Consider the following 24966-nt stretch of genomic DNA (forward strand, 5'->3'; position numbering starts at 1 on the left):
AGAACAGGTTGCTTATACTCACAGCCCAGAGAACAGGTTAAGTGTTGCCTGCCTCCCCGCCGAATACATCCCTTCGCTACTCGAACACATCCTCTCGCATGCGGCCATCTACTGTATACTTACTTTTATCCTAGGCGGAGGTGGCAAAAAAGGGGGGGCGGGCGCTGATGTCATGTAATGTCAGCCACCTGCCCCATGCAGGCATCACCACATCTGTATGGGGCATCCCCATAAAAACGCTGGCCGTTCCCCTGCTACCACCCCCTGCTCACACCCTGTCCGAAGCCGTTAGGTCCTGGGCTTTGCACATACTATATAGTAAATATATAGTAAAGTGTGGCCCTAAAAAATAATGTTTATTAAGGATTTTTTTCCATTAAGATAGAGGCAGATTAGGAATTAAAAGTGGCCCTAGAAACATTTCTAAAAGTGGCCTCCCATGGGCGGCCCACAATGAAATGTAGGCGGTACTAACATCAAACAAGGCGGGATAAATACAATCACTACACCTGTGTGTATGCAACTGGTTTCAATTTGCCTGGCAGTCTAGTGGTCCCCAGACTTAAGCTGCTGTGACAAACCACAAACCTCCACATTTCAAATAGTACCCTAAGCAGACACACAACTCATTACCATGACCTCCTTAAGTATCACAAATATCCCCTTCCCTTCCCCATTGGAGCCCCCAAACACCCCAGAAATTGTTACACTCCCAGATGCACCAGCTCCTGTCCCTTTGGCAGCTGTCACAGTGGATATAGATGGGTGCCCACCTTAGATGAGTATTTGCATCATTGGGTCCCACAAATCTTAATCTGCCCTATATATGAGGCTGGAGTGAAAAGCAATGCCTCCATGGCTATAGGTTTTTCATTTGTGAATGCATTTGAACACTTTTTTCTTTGAGAAGAGGGTTGCAGCATCTGCAGTTGCACCTGTCGTACAGCACCGATCTTGCACCCTGCAACGTTCAATCGTTCCCAAAGATGAAAGAGCACCTGAAGGGTCAATTCTTTAACTCTGACAACGAGGTGAAAGCTGCTGTTTGATCCTGTGTCGACAACAACCAGCAGCTGTCTTCTCCGATGGGTTTGCCCGACGCGTCAAGCATTGGCACACATGCGCGGAAAGGGATTGGGACTATGCTGAAAAGTGAATAGTGCATTATATAGAGGATAAACTGAGTTATCATGTGCAAAAAACAGTGTTCAAAGGTGTTCACAAATAAAAAACTTATAGCCATGGAGGCATTACTTTTTAATCCCGCCTCATACATGTGTCAGCATCTTTTATAATGTTTTCCACTCTTGATACCTAACCATTTACTTCAAAAATGTGACCCAAAGACCATCAGATAGAGTGCAAAATACAACATGCAGCAACTTGTCAAATTTTAACATTTCTGCAAGCAAAGACCTCTGGAATATAAACCAGGAATCATTAGTCTCTGTGAGCATCGCGGCTCCAGCAGAATATTATGAAAGCATTGCTTCCCTTTATGTATAATGTATCTTGGTAATACTTTACACCACAGTATATTAAAATGAGAAATAAATATTAAATAGGTGACATGATCGCATTGATGCAGGCAGACTGACAGGGAACAGGCGAAACTGCGTCTCGCAGCCCGACATCAGAACAGCTGGAGGGAAGCAGCCTATGGTGTGGAAAGGCAGTACTGCCTTGGTATGTAACCACAGGGAGATTCCTCAGATATCGCTAACAATGTTCTTCCACATAATCCTGTGTTTTGTTTTGCTTTGCTCTTCCAATGTTGCTAATTTGCATCTATTGACTGCTGATTTCAATCAGCTACTTATGTTCATTTGCCTGACTAATCAGAGCCTTGTAATTATTGTACAACAGTGAATAAAATAAGCATGGCAATTTACTGTGCTTCTAATTTACCTCAATATACCCTCTTCAAAGTCCTTGGAAACTGTGCCACGTTCCTGTGGAAATCAAAGGATGCACCACATCTACTGTCGTTCTACTTATGAAAGTCAATTATGCAATTTTGTATACAGAGCAGTCACTATAAAATGTGTCACCGAAGCATGTGCAAATAAAGATCGACTCCTTTACTATGCTATTTGTACAAATGAGCACTCGTTCAGAACACTCCATCAGAGGTTTGCTTGCATTCTGTAAGCTGTATGAGATAAATGACAGGTTCAAACGGATTGGAAGAAGAACTGGGTTCCATCACCATGTCATAATTAATATAAAAGCAATATATCTGTTCTGTATATGTAACAACCTAAATTGTATTTTCTATTGATTAACTAAAACCCATATATTTTAGCTGCATGGTTGGACTTTTATACTTAGCCAGCGGGCCTAAAAAAAATATCTAACACAAGATCAAAGGGCAGCCAGTAATTTCACACCGTGCAAAAACCATTTATCACTTATGGTTAAGGAGAGGTGCTTTCCCCTTGCCAAGCTGTCAATCACTTGTTTAGAGAAGCGTGGAAAGTAATAATTGTTTTGTGTAAGTACTTATACTACAGTATTTGCAGGCACGGGTCTATGGACTAAGGTTCTCTAAAGATATTGATGTTAAATTCTTCACTGACCCTCGGCTTCTTCTAATATGTTAAGCAACATAATTATAGTATTACTAGTTATCAGCCTGTCAAAACGACAGAACAACATAACATTAATGTCAGCGTGGACGGCTGTGCGCACTCGAATGGAGAAACACTTGAAATGCTCCAACAGGCACCATTTAGTGGCTGTCGACAAACAATACACTTGAATTCCCCCATAGAGGCGAGGAGCAATCCATTTTTATTAATTTATGATATCGACTATTTTAATAATTTTTCCCATTTAAAACTATGGTTAACCCCTTCCCGACATTTGACGTACATGTACGTCATGGTCGGGAAGTACTTCCCGACATTTGACGTACATGTACGTCATGGCTTCTAACTGTCACTGCGTCTATAGACGCGGTGACAGTTAAGAGATGTCTGCTGTCCCTGACAGCAGACATCCCCCCTCGCCGCCCAGGGGGGGCAGGGGTGCCCCCCCCGGTCGGCAATCGCTGTGATTGGCTGTTCAAATCTGAACAGCCAATCACAGCGTTTCCTGTGTTACCGGCGGCTAAGCCGCTCGGTAACACAGAAAACGGTGGTGATCGGTGCAGCACCGATCACCACCGAGCGGCAGCACCCCCCTCCCACCCACCCGGCACTCACCCGGCAGCAGGCTCACCCGGCTCCCCCAGCAACAACAGCCTCAGCGCACGCAGCGCTTCCCCCCTCCCACCCCGCCCCCCCGCAAGCTGCAGCAGCAGCAGCAAATAATAAAATGGGTTGTAATGAAATATATATATATATATAAATATATATATATATATATATGTGTGTGTGTATGTGTATATATATATATATACACATATATATGTATATATATATATACACATATATATATGTGTATATATATATGTGTATATATATATATGTATATGTATGTATATATATATATATATATATGCTTCCAGACAGATATTCCCGACATATGACGTATATATACGTCATGGTCGGGAGGTACTTCCCGACCGAAGACGTATATATACGTCATGGTTTTATAAACTGTCACCGTGTCTATAGACGCGGTGACAGTTTGGAGATGTCTGCTGTCCCTGACAGCAGACATCCCCCCTCGCGGCGATCGCTGCGATTGGCTGTTCAAATGTGAACAGCCAATTGCAGCGTTTTCTGTGTTACCGGCGGCTAAGCCGCTCGGTAACACAGTGATCGGTGGTGACCGGTGCTGTTAAGTACAGCACCGATCACCACCGATCGCCAGCCCCCCCCCCTCCCACCCGGCAGCCCCCCTCCCTCCCTCCCACCCACCCGGCTGCCGCAGCGCCAGCACCCCTCCCAACCCCCCACCAGCCGCAGCGCCAGCCCCCCTCCCAAAGCTGGTGACCAAAATGGGGTCACATGTGGGGGGGTTCCACTGTATTGGTGCTTCGGGGGTCTTGCTAATGCGACATAGCACCCACCATTCATTCCACCACCAAAAATCACTCCTTCCCTTCTGAGTCCTGCCATGCACCCAAATGGTATTTTTGGGTCACATATGAGGCATTGCCGTACTGGGGAGAAATTGGGGCACAGATTTTGGGGTGCTTTGTCTCCTTCATTCCTTGCAAAAAAAAAAAAATTTGAGCCAGAACTGCATTTTTGTGTAAAAAATTACATTTTTTTACACAAAAATGCAGATCTGGCTCAAAATGTTTCATTTTCACAAGGAATGAAGGAGACAAAGCACCCCAAAATCTGTGCCCCAATTTCTCCCGAGTATGGCAATGCCTCACATGTGACCAAAAAATACCAGTTGGGTGCATGGCAGGACTCAGAAGGGAAGGAGTGATTTTTGGATTTTGCAGCACAGATTCTGGTTGAATGACCCCTGAAGCACCCATACAGTGGAACCCCCCCACAAGTGACCCCATTTTGCAAACTACACCCTTCAGGGAATTCATCAGGGGGTATAGTGTACATTTCAAACCCCCAGGGGTTTCACCAATTTTGATACAACTGAGCTGTGAAAATGAAAAATTAAATTTTTTCATTTTCACAGCCCAGTTGTATCAAAATTGGTGAAACCCCTGGGGGTTTGAAATGTACACTATACCCCTAAATGAATTCCCTGAAGGGTGTAGTTTGCAAAATGGGGTGACTTGTGGGGGAGGTTCCTAACTTTTAGCACTTATGGTGCCTAGAAACCTACATGGTGCCTAAAAAAAAATCTCATAAAAAGGAGGCTCCAAAATCAAGTAGGTGCTCCTTCTATTATGAAGCCTGTGGTTTGGTCAACGTGCACACTAGGGCCACATATAGGATATTTATGAAAACAAAAGAATTGGGGGAATCAATTTTTAGTCACATTTCTCTAGTAAAATCTACTGTGTTCCTTAGAAAAATGTATTAAAATTGAAACTCTGCAAAAAAAAAGAAATTTTGAAATTTCACCTACACTTTGTTTTAATTCCTGTGAAACACCTAAAGGGTTAACAAACTTCCAAAATGCTGTTTTGAATACTGTGAGGGGTGCAGTTTTTGAAATGGCATCATTTATGGGGGTGTCTCACATACAAGTCCCTCAAAGTCACATCAGAACTGAACTGGTCCCTAAAAAAATCAGTGTTTGAAATTTTCTTGAAAATTTGAGAATTTGCTATTCATATTTGAAGCCTCCTAGTGTCCAAAAAAATGAAAAGGAGGTTGAAATAATGATTGCAACATAAAGTAGACATATGGTCTTTGTTAGTTATTAACTATTTTGAGTGGTATGTTTATTTGTCTCACAAGCAGAAAATGTGACATTTTGCAAATTGCAAAATTTTCCATTTTTTCACGACATTTTGGTATTTTTCACAAAAAAACACAGACTGTATCGACCCAAATTTACCACTAACTTGAAGTACAATGTGTCACGAGAAAACAGTCTCAAAATCACTGGGATAAGTAAAAGCAAAAAAAAGTTATCCCCACTTAAGTGAAACATGTCAGATTTGAAAAAAATGGCTCTGTCAGGAACGCAAAAACTGGCTCTGTCAGGAAGGGGTTAACAATCAGTGTTCACTTGAAACTTGCAACAAGATATTTGAAGTGTTTCCCTTGATCCATAAAATAACCCAACTCCCATCATCAAGACCGATGCTTCCCGCTCAACAAAGGGACGCAAAGCAGGTTGGAATCAGTCAGAAGAGATGATCTTCCTGTTCTGACGTTCTTGCTGCAGCATGCATCTGTTAAACTGCATTACAGCCAGCAGTGCCAGCTGTGGGACAGGGCACTGCCCAGGCAGAGCAGCAGTGACAGCACATTAGAAGCCCTGGGATCTGCCTGAGGAAAGCCTATTGTATTCCCAGATGTGGCTTCCAATAGCTGCAGAACCGCGGAGCTGCTGCCATTACAGTATGCCTGCGGCCACTCAATGGTACTTCAGTCCTTACCAAGAAGAGGTTGGAGAAAAAGTGTTACCTGTCACTGGTCAGTCAGTGCCAGAGACAGGAGCATGGCGGCCAGAGGGTACACTAATGCATATACTGACGAGAAGGGGTCTCTTCCTCCTCCTACATATGCACAGATAAACTAGGAAATGAGAGGGACAAACTAATGCATACACTAATTAGGAGGGAACACAATGATGCACACACAGACTAAGCATGGCGGAACTACAGAAGTCTTTGGAAATGGAGAGCATTAGCTGCTGATGCCATGGCTAAGTTAGAGTGGGTGTTTAGGTATAAGGGCCAGGTGCCAGCCTCTCCCTTTCTCCCACCCAGACGGCACCCCCCTTCAGCATCCCGCGTGCTCCATCCAGTCTGTCATCTTCCCCTCATTAGTACAGTTCATGAGCCAGCTCTGCCTGCCATGCTCCCTCATTAACCCATCCCTCCTTTACTGCCTCACCAGGTGATTTTAGTGTAGATGAGGCTCATTAAGTATAAGAGTCACTACTGTGGGCAATATGTGTAAGAGTCACTACTGTGGGCATTATGTGTAAGAGTCACTACTGTGGGCATTATGTGTAAGAGTCACTACTGTGGGCATTATGTGTAAGAGTCACTACTGTGGGCATTATGTGTAAGAGTCACTACTGTGAGCATTATGTGTAACAGTCACTACTGTAGGCATTATGTGTACCAGTCACTACTGTCAGCATTATTTGTAACAGTCACTACTGTGGGCATTATGTTTAAGAGTCACTACTGTAGACATTATGTGTAAGAGTCACTACTGTGGGCATTATGTGTAAGAGTCACTACTGTGGGCATTATGTGTAAGAGTCACTATTGTGGGCATTATGTGTAAGAGTCACTACTGTGGGCATTATGTGCAAGAGTCACTACTGTGAGCATTATGTGTAACAGTCACTACTGTAGGCACTATGTGTAAGAGTCACTACTGTGGGCATTATGTGTAACAGTCACTACTGTAGGCATTATGTGTACCAGTCACTACTGTGAGCATTATTTGTAACAGTCACTACTGTGAGCATTATTTGTAACAGTCACTACTGTGGGCATTATGTGTAAGAGTCACTACTGTAGACATTATGTGTAAGAGTCACTACTGTGGGCATTATGTGTAAGAGTCACTACTGTGGGCATTTCGTGTAAGAGTCACTACTGTGAGCATTATGTGTAAGAGTCACTACTGTGGGCATTATGTGTACCAGTCACTACTGTGAGCATTATTTGTAACAGTCACTACTGTGGGCATTATGTGTAAGAGTCACTACTGTGGGCATTATGTGTAACAGTCACTACTGTACAAGGGGTACAGGGAATGTCTGAAGTAACATGAATAATGGGCTCTAATGTGTGTATTAATGTGAATAAGGACACTACTGTGTGGTGTTATATGAATCAGATGCAGTAACATGAAAAATGGGCTCTAATGTGTGTATTAATGTGAATAAGGACACTACTGTGTGGTGTTATATGAATCAGATGCAGCATAATGTTGTGCTACTGTGTGTAGTAATTTGAATTAGGGGGTTCTATTGTGTGACCACAGACCTTTATGTGCCACATGTCTCTGTCTGATGTGTGGTGTCTTGAATAACGTATGGAAGAGAGAGCACAAGTTTAAAGTTTGCAGGCACCGAACACCCTAGGGCCCGTCGGCCCTGACCACCATTTATACCTGATCACAAGTACAATGAAAGTACATTAGCATTATTGCAGTAGTATTTACTAGACACTTTGTTCCCCAAGGTCCTTTTGATTGGAGATTAGCAGCCGATTCATTCAAAACTTGATACAGTATGTTATAATAAATTAGCACATAATGAGAATATTGAACAACATAAAAGCCTTTGCTTATGAAAATTCCCTGTTTATATACAATTAAAAAAGTTGCCTTTTTAAAAAATATTCTATTCTAGAGAGAGATGTGTGTATACAGATGGAGTCTTCTTCAACTAGTCTTCTCTGGAGAGCCATTGTGAGCCATGACTCGCCAAGGCTTATTATCATCTATTGTTCTCAGCTGTAATATAATACATAGAACTATACAGTAGGGGATTAGCAGGGGATTAAGTCCGACACCTATGGCTCACTTAATCTTATTAAAGGGCTAGATGCGGATGGCTCTATCTGTATATCGGTATTCTAGTTTCAAAATTAATATTAATGAAATTATCAATCCTTTATATTTTGAGCATTACCTACTGTTTGATATAAAGCATGCAGTATTGAGTATTTAATGTCAGGCATACATGCTCCTGTTACAGTCAGTGTATTGGTTGTGCTGGGGTTCTGGATGATTAGTCCACAGAAATTAGTTTGACAGTCAATAGGTCGACCCATATGGTAAACATGCATTAGGTCAACAGGCACAATTGGTTGACAAGGGCAAACGGTAGCCATGGAAAAAGTTGAGGTCGATAGGTTCAAAAGTTTGACAGGTTTAAATACCCAACAAGACAATGGTTCGACAACAGGCAATAGTAACCTGTGCTGAGTATGGCAGGAGCAGAGTTAGGCACATTGCTCAAAGTGCAATGCGACCCTCAGGAGGAGACGCGGTACACTAATTTGGCTTTCACGTAGTGAAATTTTCCAAAATACACAGAAACACCCCCCCCCCGGCCATCGCATGTTGACCTTTTCACTGTGTTGACTTATACCTGTAGAGCTTTTGCCTTGTCTATCTTCTTCATGTTAACTTATTGACCTTGTAGGCATTTTGTACCAGTTGACCTAAACATGTTGACCATTTATAGGGTCAGCTCAATGATCCACACCCCTTGGCCCTACCTCTTCAGAATTGGAACTTTCCCGTGTTTGTTGCCATTTAGCCGCCACTACTCTCTTGTACAGGCGCGTATAGGTAATAGGCTACACTAGCTATAAAGACCTGTGACTGGCAGCAAACATTGCCCAGAATTTACTGAATTTATCACGAATTTAAAATATTTATAAAAACATGTCCCTTAATTCTCCTGTAATGTCCATAATGTCCTGCTATTAGAGTTCCTACCTTCACACACTGGACAGCACTCCCCGGGTACTTTCACTGGCTTCAGACAGCTCTGACCACAGGCTGTTGCCACACAATGCGGCTCTCCATTAATGCATTGGCAGAACGTGCAGTCATCTTCTCGCCAGCGGTCACCGTGGCTTCTGATCTGTCCATTTGCATAGCACCCAGCAGGGTCGTGCATTGGGTACACAGGGTCTGCAGAGAAACCAAAAAATGGCTCATTAATTCTGTGAGATGTATGGGGTGAGATTTAATAGGATGAGATATTCAGAAAGTGAGAGATTTGGGAAGAAATCTCCAGGTTTTTTTAAAGCGGCAATCATTTACACTTCAAAATCAATCTGGTTTTGCAGTGTAAATGGTTGCCGCTTTAAAAAACCTGGAGATTTCTTACCAAATCTCTCACTTTTTGAATCTCTCATCCTATTAAATCTCACCCATGGTGTTGAATTGAACATCTAAAATTGCAAATAAATGGACATAACTGGGGTGTATCTTCCAATTCTTAATATAAGAAATAGTTCAATTTAATCTTAGTTAGAAACAGCATAACATTTTGCTAATAAGTTTCTTAAACACGAGCATGTAACAGTGTGCACATGTAACATGTCCTCACTAACAGTAACAATGGCTACCTCAACCACTCACGGAACTTATACACAGTTGTTGCGCTCAGCGCGGTCTTAGAGCATCTACAACCAATCTTGAGGCCTACTGTGTGGCAACAGGGTGATTTCATGGCATACCACGGGTGTGCAGCCAGAGTTACAACCTATTCTGAGTCCACACTATTTTCAGTTACCTCCTCTGCACCTAGTAATGATGCTGAATCTGACTAAGAATACCGGCAGATCTTCGCATAGGACTTCCAATGTCAGAAAATTTTAAGAATTCCAACAATATTACATGCATTTCAGAATCAAACCTTTTATAATAGACAATGCAGTTCTGATTAGAAATATAAACCTCTTTTTGGATACACTCTTTAGTGGAGTACACAGCAGCTCCTGCTTGCTATCTTTGGAAGGGAGTCCGCTTGCTATATCCGGCCTTTCCAGCAGCATCATAAATATATTTGTTATACTCTGCTCAAATACACTAACAAAATGGCTGGCCCTCTGGAAATGAGTGGAACTTGAGGACTGATAAGTGCTACAGTACAGTATAAAAACTCCACTGAAGACGGCATAGAAAAATGAGAACAGATAACTACACCTAAAAAAGATACTCTAGTAAAGATAAGCCCACACAATTTGCGTAGTAAGCAGTGCTAATACAAAATGGGTGGTATTCAAATGTTATATTGTGCACGATCTCCCATCTAAATTGCCAGAAGATTGGAGGGCAATATGCAACTGATCTATTTTTTTGATGCATATTGCGCTCATAGTGGTCAGGTTTAGCCACGCATTCGCAAATTTCAACTCGCTACCTCCAGGAAAAGTGAGCTGAAATGCTGGTGAAAAACAATTGAATACCGCCCAATTATCTATTTCAGGAGCTTCACAAGTGGCCCTTAGTTCTCCAAGTAAGCTTCACATACTTGTTTCAGAGAAGTATCAGATCACATAATGAAAGCAGGAATTTTGCAAGCAAGCCAAACAGTATTAGGGTAACCTTCTGTGGCTGCTTCTGCTGGAAAGACATCATGATATACTGTAATCATGGATTAACCAATTTTTCAACCATTATTACATAAGGAAACCTCTGAAATGACTGTGTTAATTGGCAGAATGATTGCAAATAAAGTGTTATGCACTCAGCACCATGAAGATAATGAATTTCTTGTTTCACTCCATAAGAAGAGATGAACAAAATATATTATTTTTCTAAGGAATACAATCAGCTCTTTTGGCCCTCAGTACCAACTATCTGCTGACAGCCAAATCTACCTCCCTTGACCTCTCCACCTTCATCCTCTCTTGCGAGTCTCTGCACTCTCTCAAACATAATGTGCTTAGAACTAAAGTAATTATATTACCCCATCCAAATGCCAATCACCTCCCCTAAACTCACCAAACGTTAACACAACCATGTCACTCCAATCTTCTCATTCAGAGGTTCATGCTATTCACACAGTGACCTTGTCTTTGTACATAGTGGCTGTGGGGAATAATGCAAAGGAAGTAGGAGGTGTCTCAAGTAAAAGCAAGACAACTTCAGGCTTCTGTGATCCACTGTCTTGTCAAAGAATGCAGTATAAGATCATATGTGTGACATCGGAAATGTGAGTTAAGGTGGCCATACATCTACAGATTGATTGTCAGATTGGGTTGGTTGGAATAAAAACCTGGTAATGGATGAGTGACAGTTTTTGGCAGTTTCCCAGCATTTTAAAGGTCAACTGTCATTTACTCTCATCCATTACCAGGTTTTTGTTCCAACCAGCCCAATCTGACAATACATCTGTAGATGCATGGCCAGCATAATTCTGCATGTCTGACATTCATGTACCGGGCAGCCAGTCAACTTGTGTCTCAGGACTGGCTTTGTCATACCCAGAAAAAAAGGGCAGAAATGCCCCCCGTTTTCTGGAATGCTTCCCATCTTCTCCCCCAAACGCCGGAAGCATTTCAATCATGCTGCCGCTTTTGGGACATAATGTTCAACATTGAAGTAACAGATTTGCACATGCGCAAAAGTTTGCGTTAACATCGAATTTACATATATATCTGAAAAAGGCACCAAGTCTGCTGCCTGCTTTTTCACCATCTCAGTATCTCTAGAATCCCAAATAGCATGGTGTATGTGATCCTTAGTACATGGTACCCTGAGTGGGTAAGGATTCCTTCAGTACTGTTTACTCCCCGCTCCCCCTGTGAGACCCATCAGTGGTTGCCTCTACAAGCCATAATGATTCTCTCTAGCCTATGCTCTACTCCCCTAACCCTTCACTATCTTAGGTTTGATCACTGTTTACAGTTAATCCACATAATTCTGTAATATATCTTTGTGTCTTTATCAGTGCATCGCACTGTAGTCAATACATATATGATATTAATAGTTTGGAAGCTTTTTTTCCACTGCATTGACCACTTCTATATATACAGATGGAACCATCCTCATCTAGCACTTTAATAGGATTAAGTGAGTAATAGGATAACTCTGCTAATCCCCTAATGTATTGTTCTATGTAGTGTATTGCATCTGAGAACAATAGGCCTTATATAGCCATGGCTCACCATGGCTATCCAGAGAAGGCTAGAGTAGGATGGCTCCATCTATACTGTACATGCCTGTAATATGCATAAGCTATAACAACCACACAACATTACAAAAAAAGCCTTTACAGCATGAAACTATCAGTCACAGCACCTTAAACTCATCTGCATTGATTAACTTACTAAGACCCTGTCTAGCCAGTCACTTATTGGCACTCTTCAGTAAACATTTTATAAGAATTCAATTTCAATTCAATTATCTGCACAACTAATTCTATCTTCTACTATCATTAATCTTAATGAAGATGTACAGGAACATCTTCATTTCCCAAGTTCTGATAGTAGGAAAGGCAGAATGATGTCAATAAGAATGTATGTCCTTGTTGCACAGCTACAGAATAGAGGCAGATTGATGGCTTTCTGCTTCAAACAGGCAAAGAATTTCAGGGACAAACATTTCATGTATGACAAAGAAAAAAAAGTCAATGGTTATGTGCGCTTAGCAGCCTGTGGAGAGTTCAAGCTAAAGTATGGTGACCCAAACACCATAAATTTCATAGGCAACAGACAAAAGATAGATTGTTTCCTCCACTGGCGCTCTAAATAGGATGGTACCTCCCTTAAAATGGAGGCACGGTCCTCTTCTCCCAAATACAAACGATAGCTACAGTATATGTATAAATACCATACATCCCATTGCAATCAGCAACGATCCTCCTCTCCGCCTCTGTATAATAAATTTCTGTGTCAATGAATTCAACCCCCTCTGATCGATGGGTAGGCAAAAGAGTGTAGAAGACTCCCCCAAAAAGGAATTCAGAGAAAATGGCAAAAATAGTGTGATACCATTTAATACATAAAACACAAAAAATACAGAAGTGGGACAAATACAATAGGGTAGGTGAATGGAAGGTTGGCCTGTTACCCGTAAGTGTGGAGAACTTGGATGGCGATCCAGTCCTCAATAATGGCACAAGAGGATGACGGTGAACCCGGGATTTCAACCGTCAGACATCCACAACAGCAGGTACAGACTCTGTACCTGCTGTTGTGGATGTCTGACGGTTGAAATCCCGGGTTCACCGTCATCCTCTTGTGCCATTATTGAGAACTGGATCGCCATCCAAGTTCTCCACACTTACGGGTAACAGGCCAAACTTCCATTCACCTACCCTATTGTATTTGTCCCACTTCTGTATTTTTTGTGTTTTATGTATTAAATGGTATCACACTATTTTTGCCATTTTCTCTGAATTCCTTTTTGGGGGAGTCTTCTACACTCTTTTGCCTACCCATCGATCAGAGGGGGTTGAATTCATTGACACAGAAATTTATTATACATAGGCGGAGAAGAGGATCGTTGCTGATTGCAATGGGATGTATGGTATTTATACATATACTGTAGCTATCGTTTGTATTTGGGAGAAGAGGACCGTGCCTCCATTTTAAGGGAGGTACCATCCTATTTAGAGCGCCAGTGGAGGAAACAATCTATCTTTTGTCTGTTGCCTATGAAACATTTCATGTAGTTTAAGCAAACTTCCCTTGCACATTCATACCATGCTTGCCTAACACCAGCGCATTTCGGGAAGTTCTAACTTCTTCTACACTCCAGAAAGAATATTATCCTTGAAAAGTGTGCATCAAAGAGTTTAATGCAGGCATGTCCAAACTATGGCCTTCCAGCTCTTGTGAAACTACAAGTCCCATCATGCCTTGCCACAGTTTTGCTATGAGGGAGTGCTAAAACTATGGAAAGGCATGCTGGGATGTGTAGTTTCACAACAGCTGGAGGGCCACAGTGTGGACATGCCTGGTTTAATGGCATGATTGGAGGAGAACTGTTCTAACACACCGTGCCATGGGCAAGAGAGAGGTATCTGCACCGATGCTAAATGGACATTCCGATTCAGCACTCTGAAATTATATTATAGTAGGAGCAAGATGAGGGTAGACCAGAGTCATTTTATTTGTGTTGTTAAATTCTAGCCTTGGTGCTACATATAATACTATAGCACCAAAGCTAAAATGTACTAGTCTAGTCAGTCTGATGTCCAAAACATTATCGGTAATATATTGAATACACACTGTGCTAATAGTCCAGTGCAGGGACATTATCATGCTTTCAGGGTTGACATTTTAAAGCAAAAATTATTTCTAAAGATCAGACAACTAAACTCTCGCCAGATTGAGGAACATTTATTCTCCCATTCTTGGCTCCCCTAATTATGCTCTTTGGCTACTAAAATTTCTGCCACCAACCACTGAACATCACTGTGGTACATTTCACATATGACCTGCTCTCTAGTAATGTTTCTGTGATCTACTTACAGTAATACTAGTTTAATAAAAAAAACAACAACTTTGTATTAATCATTTAAAAAAAAATTCACAGCAAAGTCTGTATGTGCAGGGAAAGGCAAACTCTATCCCACGTGTAATGACCCTAAGCAAGGCTGTTACTTTTCTATTAGAACGGATGAATGGATCAGTAAGCAGCACCAAGTCCATCAGATGCTGGAAGCAGATGTCTCAGGCAGATGTGTAGCATCTTCAGCATTACAGGAGAAGTAAGCAGTGATATTATCAGACAGCGATGCACACTGAAGACAGACATTTGAGGTGAATGAGTAATGGAGATAATTCCATTTCCCAGTGCTATGGAACACTTGTTCCAAAGGCTGCAGACATTTGGAATTGGTGTCTAAGACATAAACACAAAACACATGCAAAAACATTAGTATAACACACACACACACACACACACACACACACGTGGCATAACTTCACCCTAAGTTTGGAATATGTTGGTGTTTGGCATTGTTAAGTGGACATGGTCAAACAGATCAGATTGCATTTTATGTTGACGGCGGTGTGCAGCGCTAGATTACACCCTATGGAAGCCCATAGGTAGTCCAAATACCAAGGCCCCCTCAAAAATGATCTCGTAATATGCTTTTAATGTACCAACCAACAGTCTATGATCTGGAAACTGTAATGTGAATCTGAAGCCTATGGTTTCTGTACATTAATTTGTAAATGGGTACATTACATTAATACAGTATTATCTCTATAACGTCTTCAATGTATTTTTTCAGATTTTTGGAAACAATTTCAGAAAGCTTGATTGTCATTTTCTTCAAAGATAAAATCAATATTATTTTGATCTGTTGTTGTGAAGCCGCCAAAATGCACAGGGTTCACCGGCCAGTGCCTACTCCACCTGTTTGGTAATCCGCCACTGGCGGCGTGTCTTGTAGAAATCACAGGTGGGGATTATTTTTTTCTGGGGTAACTGTTGGGAGTAGGATTGCCAGATCATCCCACCAATAATGGACATATTCATTAATCAGATACTGTGACTGGCTGATATCAAGTCTGTATTGAATTTGGTTTTAATAAATCACAGGGTTACTGTAATTCACGTGTCCCTTATTAGGGAGGTTTTGGGCCCTGTTTGTGCTGTGTTTTATTTATTACAATTTTAGGCCAAAATTAAATGAATGGTAACATTGGCCACCTATGAATGATGTGCTCTTTCCCAAATCTGCATTTCATGTTGTTGCATAATTGCAGACAAAAGCAATCTATTATAGATCAACAACAAATGTTGGATTGTTATGAATAAGGAGATTCTATTCAAGTTTAAACTGGGCTATGGAAAGAATTAATTTAACTCCACAGGACATAAACCAATCTGCATGCTTATTATTTTATTTTGTTGATCTGTATCTGTTCCTACCTACTGCTTCTATTTTGCTTTTGTTTAGCCACCTCACATGTGTATGGAAATTGTGAGCATACATTCAGAGATCTTCATGTCTCCTAATTTAAAACATCCTGGCAATGAAAGTTATTCCAAATGCTGCCAATGGAAGGTATTCGGCTGCTTACAGTCCTTACAAATGAGCAATTCCTGATGTTGATGAATGGCATACATACCTTCACATACTGGACAGCACTCCCCTTCTGGCACATAATAGCGGTCGCAGTGCAGTTCTCCGCACTGTGCTGAGAAGCAGATGGAAACACCTCCTTGACATCGACAGAAACGGCAAGCGTCCATGCGAAACATGTCCCCATCATAGTACTCCACATTATTAAAAATGCAGGCTGGTTTTGTTTCTGTAGAAAGGAAGGAAGAACATAGGTGTTTAGTTGTTCGTATATGGCTAATAGGCTCAATATACATAGGTATTACGGGGCTAATACAGAGCTGAGCGCACATCAGTAATCTAGATGTATTTTGTGTGGTTTTTATACAGTATCCGGACCCTTGGTCAATTGCGGTCTAGGTTGACATTCATTAGGTCGATACCCTATGGTCGACAGTCAGTAGGTCGATTGCGGTCTAGGTTGACATTCATTAGGTCGATACCCTATGGTCGGCAGTCAGTAGGTCGATTGCGGTCTAGGTTGACATTCATTAGGTCGATACCCTATGGTCGACAGTCAGTGGGTCGATTGCGCTCTAGGTTGACATTCATTAGGTCGGTACCCTATGGTCGACAGTCAGTAGGTCAATTGCGGTCTAGGTTGGCATTCATTAGGTCGATACCCTATGGTCGACAGTCAGTAGGTCTATTGCGGTCTAGGTTGACATTCATTAGGTCGATACCCTATGGTCGACAGTCAGTAGGTCGATTGCGGTCTAGGTTGACATTCATTAGGTCGATACCCTATGGTCGGCAGTCAGTAGGTCGATTGCGGTCTAGGTTGACATTCATTAGGTCGATACCCTATGGTCGACAGTCAGTAGGTCGATTGCGGTCTAGGTTGACATTCATTAGGTCGATACCCTATGGTCGGCAGTCAGTAGGTCGATTGAGGTCTAGGTTGACATTCATTAGGTCGATACCCTATGGTCGACAGTCAGTAGGTCGATTGCGGTCTAGGTTGACATTCATTAGGTCGATACCCTATGGTCGACAGTCAGTAGGTCAATTGCGGTCTAGGTTGACATTCATTAGGTCGATACCCTATGGTCGACAGTCAGTAGGTCTATTGCGGTCTAGGTTGACATTCATTAGGTCGATACCCTATGGTCGACAGTCAGTAGGTCGATACCACTGAAGCTGAATACAAGCTTTAGGTTGACAATGGGATGGTCGACAGTCAAAAGGTCATCACGAGTCAACCTACTGACTGTCGACCATAGGGTGTTGACCTAATGAATGTCAACCTAGACATTGTCAACCTAGCATACCCTGACCTTTTTGTACAGCACATGCTCAGGAACTGAGAGCACACAAGGACAGGCAATGGGGTGTCATAGGCAACTCAGCAGCAGGTGGGCATACATGGACAGTAACAGGTTTGAGGAGAGTTTCTGGTTCACTCCTTCTGGCAAAATCCTTCTTAGATGGACAAAACCATGTGCACTGCAGGTGGGGCAGATGTTACTTGTGCAGAGAGAGTTAGATTTGGGTGGGGTTTTACTTCAGTGAGATCTATATTGTAGTGTAGAAATAAAGCAGCCAGTATTTACCCAGCACAGAAACAAAATAACTCACCCAAATCTAATTCTCTCTGCACATGTTACATCTGCCCCACCTGCAGTGCACATGGTTTTGTCCATCTAAGAAGGAATTTGCCAGAAGGAGTGAACCAAAATAAGGCCCCAAGTGTTCAAGTAATTCTTGGTGGGCGAGCTGCCGCACTAGTGGATGACAGGTTCTGATAAACCATGTAAAATAATGGGGTAAACACAATAAAATTGAAACCTATAATTCTCAGTATAATTAATAGGAAAGTGGGCATGATATATGCACTATAGGTCAATTATCAGCACACTAGCGGTACCCTCCATAGGATGCTAATCATAACATACTAACAAGAGGCAGAACCCAGCATCAACCCCATTATTTTGGATAGTAACAGGGCAAAGTAAAGAGACTTATGCAATTTTGGGTTATACATTGTGTGCAATGGGTATGCTGCAGCATAGCTGTCGTTAACAAGGACTCCCTTTTCTGTACAGGTCTGTTCCGACAAGGGAGGGGGGTCATTATCGCTAACGATATTGAGTGTACACACTAGACAATATTGTGAACAATATAGCTCAGAAGCCCCTTTCTGAGCAATATGATTTACAATACTGTCTAGTGTGTATGAGCCTTAACTCTGCAGCAGCAGCAGGTGCACCACAGAGCTTCATTTGAAGAGCTGTGGTCACACTTGGATGCTGCTGTGAACCACACAGGTGCTGCTGTACATGGAGATGCCCCTTTAGAGCTTAGAGCCTGTAGGTAAGCGATTCCATTGCTTCTGGGAGTTCTTTGCATTTAACTCTTCATTGGCCCCTTAGTAGTAATGTTCATTCTACGTAAAGTGCTGAGTATTATGTTGGCACCATATGTTGATAACAATATTAGAAGTGAACAATTAAGTAAAAAAGACCCTAACAACAAGCTTAGATCATCTATAAGAAAAAGTACAGATGGGTCTTCAAAAACCACACAATTGGGGCAGATGTATTAAGCCTTAACAAGAGATAAATTCAAGTGTGAGAAGGAGAGATAAACGTCCAGCAAATCAGCTCCTTACTCACTTTTTTCAAACACATGCTGTAACATGGCAGTTGGCAGGTGATTGGCTGGACACTGATTGACTGTTGGGTGGTGCTTAATTTTAGAACACATTGTAAAACTGTAGGTGATTGGCTGGACGTTTATCTCTCCTTATCACACTTGCATTTATCTCTTGTTAAGGCTTAATACATCTGCCCCAATGGGGGGTATTCAATGTGGGATCACGGCTGTCGATCCCTGCCGACAGCCATGATCCAGGCCCGTTTGCGGTCAGATCGAACGCAGTACGACAGGCGGGATTCAATGTCCCGCCTGCCGATGTGCGCAAACGGGGCGTGGGCGCGAAAACGGCTGTGGATTGTCGATCTGCGGCCCAGATAACGACAATCCACGGCCGCTATCGGCAGAACGGTCCCGATAGCTTCTGGAGTCGGGCCTGTTTTGCCGTGATCCTGCATCAATGCTGTCGTTAATGATTGAATACCCCCCCCCCCCCATAGTGAGATAGTTGGGGCGAATGAGCTGCCAGGTCCCCTGCAACTCAGTTAGCATTGGGTATTTTCTTGTGCTTAAAATGCATCTTAGGCAAAATTGGATGCAACTAGGATGCACCAGTGGAGTCTGTGCTGATTCATTTGATAAACACTTGTTTATACAGTATATCTGTGTGCGACTGAGTCTGTATATAAAGCACAAAGGAACTTACCATAGAAAAAGCCACTGTTGCTGTATTGTAGCACTTCCTATTCAGGTCCGACCTCAGTCGTACACAGATATACAAGTGTCACATATCAAATTATTACTACATTCTCCTGGTGCATCCTAAAAGCATCACATTGTGACTAAGATGCAAAAAAGACCCCCAACACTAGCAGAGTCTCATGGGACCTAGGGCGCCAAGAGGGTCTGTTTGGCTCAACTGCAGCAAAGGTATTTGAGGACACATCTGTAGCAATTAGAAGTGCAATATCCAATGAAGTTAATTCCATTTGGAATTCATGACAACTATTTGTGTTCCTACATTTACACACATTAGGGCCGAGGGCTAAAATAATTCCTATTTCCAGGACATATGCTCCAGCTGCCCTTACAAATTCAAAGGCTCTGTTATATGACATTTGTTAATAGAATTCAGCCTATAAGCTTGTAGTTTTACCATGTGAAAGTCCCGCTTCATGGAAATACTTGGAAATCACTACTTTAGAGATTAAAGTCTGAAGCATAAATCGCATTCTCTAGTTCACTGAACATATATACCCAAACTGACACCACCACAATACAGATGTCTAACGCTCAGTCACAGGTGCATGTACTACTACCGATATTGGCACAGTTAAAACTTACTTGAAGAGATAAACCTATATTACTATTATTTTCTACTGCGTACATCAAGCATTTTACAAATATGCAACAATTCTTGCAACAAGCTCTTATACTGTATGTAATAAAACAGGTCAACCAAAATACAATTTTAAAGGCCCAAATTGGTAAAAACACTAAAAGCCTTCTTACAGCGCATGAAGCTTTTAAATTGAACGCTTTGACAAAATAGTGCTCATCTTGTCTTTGTAGGTCACCACAAAGTTCCCACAACATTTTACAGGGAAGATACGAGGAACAAACTATCATTGGTGCAGCAAGTTTAAGTTCATATATCCTTGGCAATATACAGTGTAACAAAACTGGCCAACTAAGCAGAGATGTGCAGGTTCTGATTTACTCTGATTTCAAAGCAGGATCTTATTGGCTATCCCGAATCACATGACAGTTGTTGACAGTTGATAGCCAATAAGATCCTGCTTTGAAATCAGAGTAAATCAGAGCCTGCACATCTCTACTACTAAGTAGGCTATAGACAGGAGCGAGGGTTGGGGAACTCAGTGTATCATGACAGGCAAGTGAAGGTCAGTTACAGAAAGGGTAACGATCACTTACCTAATAAAAAATGGGAGGACATTTTATGGAGCTAGGATACAAGGGACAAGGCAGAAGCAAAGATAATGATGACCTTGAGGTGGAAGTGCCCTTCCCGTGAGAGCCAGCACACTAAAAGGAGAGGTGAGCAGGGTGAACTGGGGAAATCACAGGCCAGGGAATGAGAGGAGTGTTAAACTCTGATCAAAAGTTAAGTTTTGAGTGAGCATGGCAAGGGAGCCAGTTCCAGGGGTAGGCGGCTGAATGAGAGATATATTGGATATAGGTACATACAATAAGTACCACTGTAGCAGAGACTTGAATGCACTCACCCCCCCCCCCATTGGAAAAACAACCGTCAGAATCCTAACTGTCAAAGTGTTATACCATACCCAGCAGGGGGTGCAGGATGACTTATCGACAGTCGGGATTCTGACTGTCATTTCTCTGACACCGGAATCCTAACCGTCAGGAGCCCAACAGTCAGAATCCTGACTTATACTGGCTATTTTCCCTCATTGGGGTCCACGACCCCCATAGGAGGGAGATCCGAATAGGTGGTGAGCACAGCTCACCAACGAGCTCACATGGAGCTTAAATGCGCTTGCCCCCCTGTCAGGCTCCTGACAGTCAGGATTCCGATGTTGGAGAAACGACTGAAGGAATCCCAACTATCGAAGAGTTATACCATTCCCGTAGCAGGTGCTGAGCTCAGGATAGTGCAGGTTGATGGTCTCTAGCTATCTGTATGAAATTCATAAAAAAAAATGTTCCATAACAGGACCCAAAGGAATCTATTATACAGAATGCTTGTGTTGAGAATTTTCCAGAGAAGGGAATTTTCTGTAATTTAAAGTAGTTGCTAAGCTATACTGAATTACATTTACAAACTAGCTGTCTTTTCCCACTGTCCCTGGCATATCCTTCCTTATTACTCTCTCTCTCAGGCAGCGTTCCGTATTGACAATAACCAGAACAGACGTTGTAATCATACCTGTGTGTAGCAGCATTAATTATTATAAAAATACCTATTTTATTGTCTTCACATTTGAATAAATGTAAGATAACTTTAACTTTTAATCACAGGTTTCAAAAAAAGTCATGTCTTTCTTGTCCCGAGCCCTGAAAACAGCAGGTGCATATCCCTTGAGTTATTGTACTATTTACTGTGCTGTCCTCAAGCAAGCTGCTCACAAGTGACACCCATTATACTTGACTAATACGTATATGGGGGCAATCTATCTTATGACGGTAAGGCTGCAACTCAGTTAAAGTTGTGCTGAGAAGACGGAAAAAGTCTTTCCGATTTATCCGGCATCACAGGGGAACATCTATCATCATATATGAGGTGAAAGACTTCAAATGGGCACAATTTCAGTTCTTTCTATTACCCGTGTCACTTAGGCTTTCCACGGCACTTCAATAAATTATACATGCTTGACTGCAAATTAATGTTGCTGAAAAATGACCAAACTGCACGACAATGGTCCTTCTGTAAACAGCACTCAGTTTTATTACAGAACAGCTTTTAACATGCAGGCTGTGTACGGGTTTACCCCTTGGTGCCAAGGCCAGTGTAACCATTTGGCAAACTAAGTGGTCAGTGAAGACAGTAATTGTTATTGAGACAAACGGACGATGGTCTGTATGCTCACTATATACCGTACTACACCTCCAACCTCCCCAAATACTGTAGCAGAAGAGTAATGATTCCCAATGAGATATACACACACTTCATAAGTGCAGGTACAAGTCACCATAATACATTGGGTAAATGTGATGTTGCTACTTTCAGGAACCAGAGGAGCACAGACTAAAGCTGATAACACAAACAGCACTATTGGCACCTATATTAGCAGTCATTTTACCTGTATGCAGGTAGACAGTGTCTAGGTAGTCAACATGAAATGGTAAATATGAACGAGGTCGACCTAGACCAAAGGTCAACTGAAAGAAATTGACGTGACTGTGATCGACACATGCAAAGACCGATCTGAGGTTTTATAGTTTTTTTACTTTTGCATTATTAAGCATCCACACGGCCTCTACTTGGGAGGCAAAAATATGTCGAACACAGCAAGGCACTTGTCCCGAGTGAATCAAGCCATGCAAGTGTTCACGGTACACTGATTTGTGGTCCACGTGGTTAAATGTACAAATTGACACAAAAAACACGAACAACTTATGTTGACCGTGTCATGTGTCAACCATTTGCTTTCAACCTATTGACTCTACTGTCTATGGAAAACTTGTGCATGAAAACCAGTGGCGGCTCCAGTGTGTGTGTGTGTGTGTGTGTGTGTGTGTGTGTGTGTGTGTGTGTGCGCATGGGGTCGGGGGATGCAGCACAGTCTAAAAGTCAAACAATTTAGCCATGCCAACTGCCAACCCAAACTGACTCAGTGGTAGTTAGTGAGGATCTCCTATTTGAATTTTGAACTGTGCAGCAGCCCCACCTTTGGAGCCATCACCGGTGATGACCATTTGGTGTCGGCCTATTGACTACTACCTATAAAACTTGCCCAGCAGTCCCACCAGGATCATCTTGTAGGTGCGCAAGACCAGCACTTTGCAGTCCATGCACATGATCAGGGGTCGACAGGAAGCCTGGTCAACATTTACAGTGCTCCATTTACTACTAATATAGTGGTTCTTAATGTCCGTCCTATGAACACCCCAACGGGTCATGTTCTCAGAATTGCTGTCTGTAGAAACAGGTGGGATAATTACTGACAAAATGTAAAATAGATTAACTCACCTTTGCATGATCTAAGAAATCCACAAACCATGACCTGCTGGGGGTATTCAGGACTGGAGCTGAGAAGCACTGCTTACTAAAGCAAGGTATATACCCAAACTGACACCACCACAACAGATGTCTAACGTTAACAGGTGCAAATACCACTACTGATAATGACACAGTTAAAACTTATTTGAAGAGATAAACCTATATTATTATTTACTTACTGCGTAGAATCAAGCGTTTTACAAATATGCAACAATCCTTGCAACAAGCTCTCATATAGGCCACACACTGCAAGTGCTTGTAATAAAACAGGTCACCAAAATACAATTTCTAAAGCCCAAATTGGTAAAAACACTAAAAGCCTTTTTACAGCACATGAAGCTTTTAGATTGAACACTTTGACAAAATAGTGCTCATCTTGTCTTTGTAGGTCACCACAGAGTTCCCACAACATTTTACAGGGAAGATACAAGTAACACAAATGAACTCTCAATGGTACAGCAAGTTTAAGTTCATATATCTTTAGAAATATAGAGTGTAACCAAACTGGCCTACTAAGTAGGATGCGGACAAGAGCGAGTGTTGGGGAACTCAGTGTATCATGACAGGCAAGTGAAGGTCAGTTACAGGAAGGGTAAGCCACACTTGCAACCCAATAAAGAGGGAGGACACACAGTCATAAAAGAGGAAGCAAGGATATGCTGACCTTGAGGAGAGAGTGCCCAGCACACTAAAAGGAGAGGTGAGCAGTGTGAACTGTGGAAAAACACAGGCCAGGGAATGAGAGGAGTGTTAAACTCTGATCAAAAATTTTGAGTGAGAGTGGCAACAGTACATTTTGTCTATGTAAACCTTGTACGTGAAAACCAGTGGCGGCACCAGTATGAGGGTGGGGGTGGGGGCATACCAACTGCCACTACAAATTGACTCAGTGGTAGTTGGTGCGGCTCTTATATTTGAATTGTGGACTGTGCAGCAGCCCCACCTCTGGGGCCATTACCGATGATGACCATTTGGAGTTGACCTATTGATTACTACCTATAAAACTATAAAAAGGAACATAATAAATAAATAACAAAAACTACATTAAAGTATAGCCCATGAAACATCTCCTAAAAAAAAAATACTGGTCCCAAAGTAAGTGAAAATCATATTAAAGGCAACCTTATTTAATTACAGTTTTTTATACAGCGATAAACAAACTGGGTAACAACAGACAGACTTGGAGGTAAGAGGGCCCTGCTGCAAGCTTACAATCTATAGGGACATAGGAAGGAAACAGAAGGACAGGCACCAGTAATAGCATAGCTTGTAGGTCCACAAGGGAAGCTATATAATACATAAGTGCCTCAGAGGGTTATGGGTATAAAATTTAAATATGATAGGCTTCCCTGAAGAGGTGAGTTTTCAGGAAACGCTTAAAAGTTTGGAGGCTAGTGGAGAGTCTTATTGTGCGTGGAAAAGCATTCAATAGGGTGGGAGCAGCCAGATGAAAGTCCTGTAATAGTGAATGGGAGCTGGTGATCTTATATATGATTGAATAAATTAAGTACACTACATTATGTGACACCACATTATGTGATCAAGACTAATGAAAT

General features: G+C 42.0%; 1 protein-coding gene across 2 annotated transcripts in view; it reads right to left on the reverse strand.

Moving 5' to 3' along the window:
* CRIM1 (cysteine rich transmembrane BMP regulator 1) overlaps positions 1–24966 on the reverse strand; it is a 640446-nt gene that overhangs the window by 214356 nt on the left and 401124 nt on the right. For both annotated transcript variants that reach the window (XM_083176101.1, XM_083176102.1), the window contains exons 6-7: positions 16121–16303; positions 9015–9212 (exon numbers count right to left, since the gene is read on the reverse strand). In XM_083176101.1, the coding sequence (XP_083032227.1) occupies positions 9015–9212; positions 16121–16303 (381 nt within the window). The remainder of the gene's footprint in view (positions 1–9014; positions 9213–16120; positions 16304–24966) is intronic.

Source organism: Crinia signifera, chromosome 3 (genome assembly GCF_055691185.1).
Source record: "Crinia signifera chromosome 3, ASM5569118v1, whole genome shotgun sequence".
Classification (NCBI taxonomy): domain Eukaryota; kingdom Metazoa; phylum Chordata; class Amphibia; order Anura; family Myobatrachidae; genus Crinia; species Crinia signifera.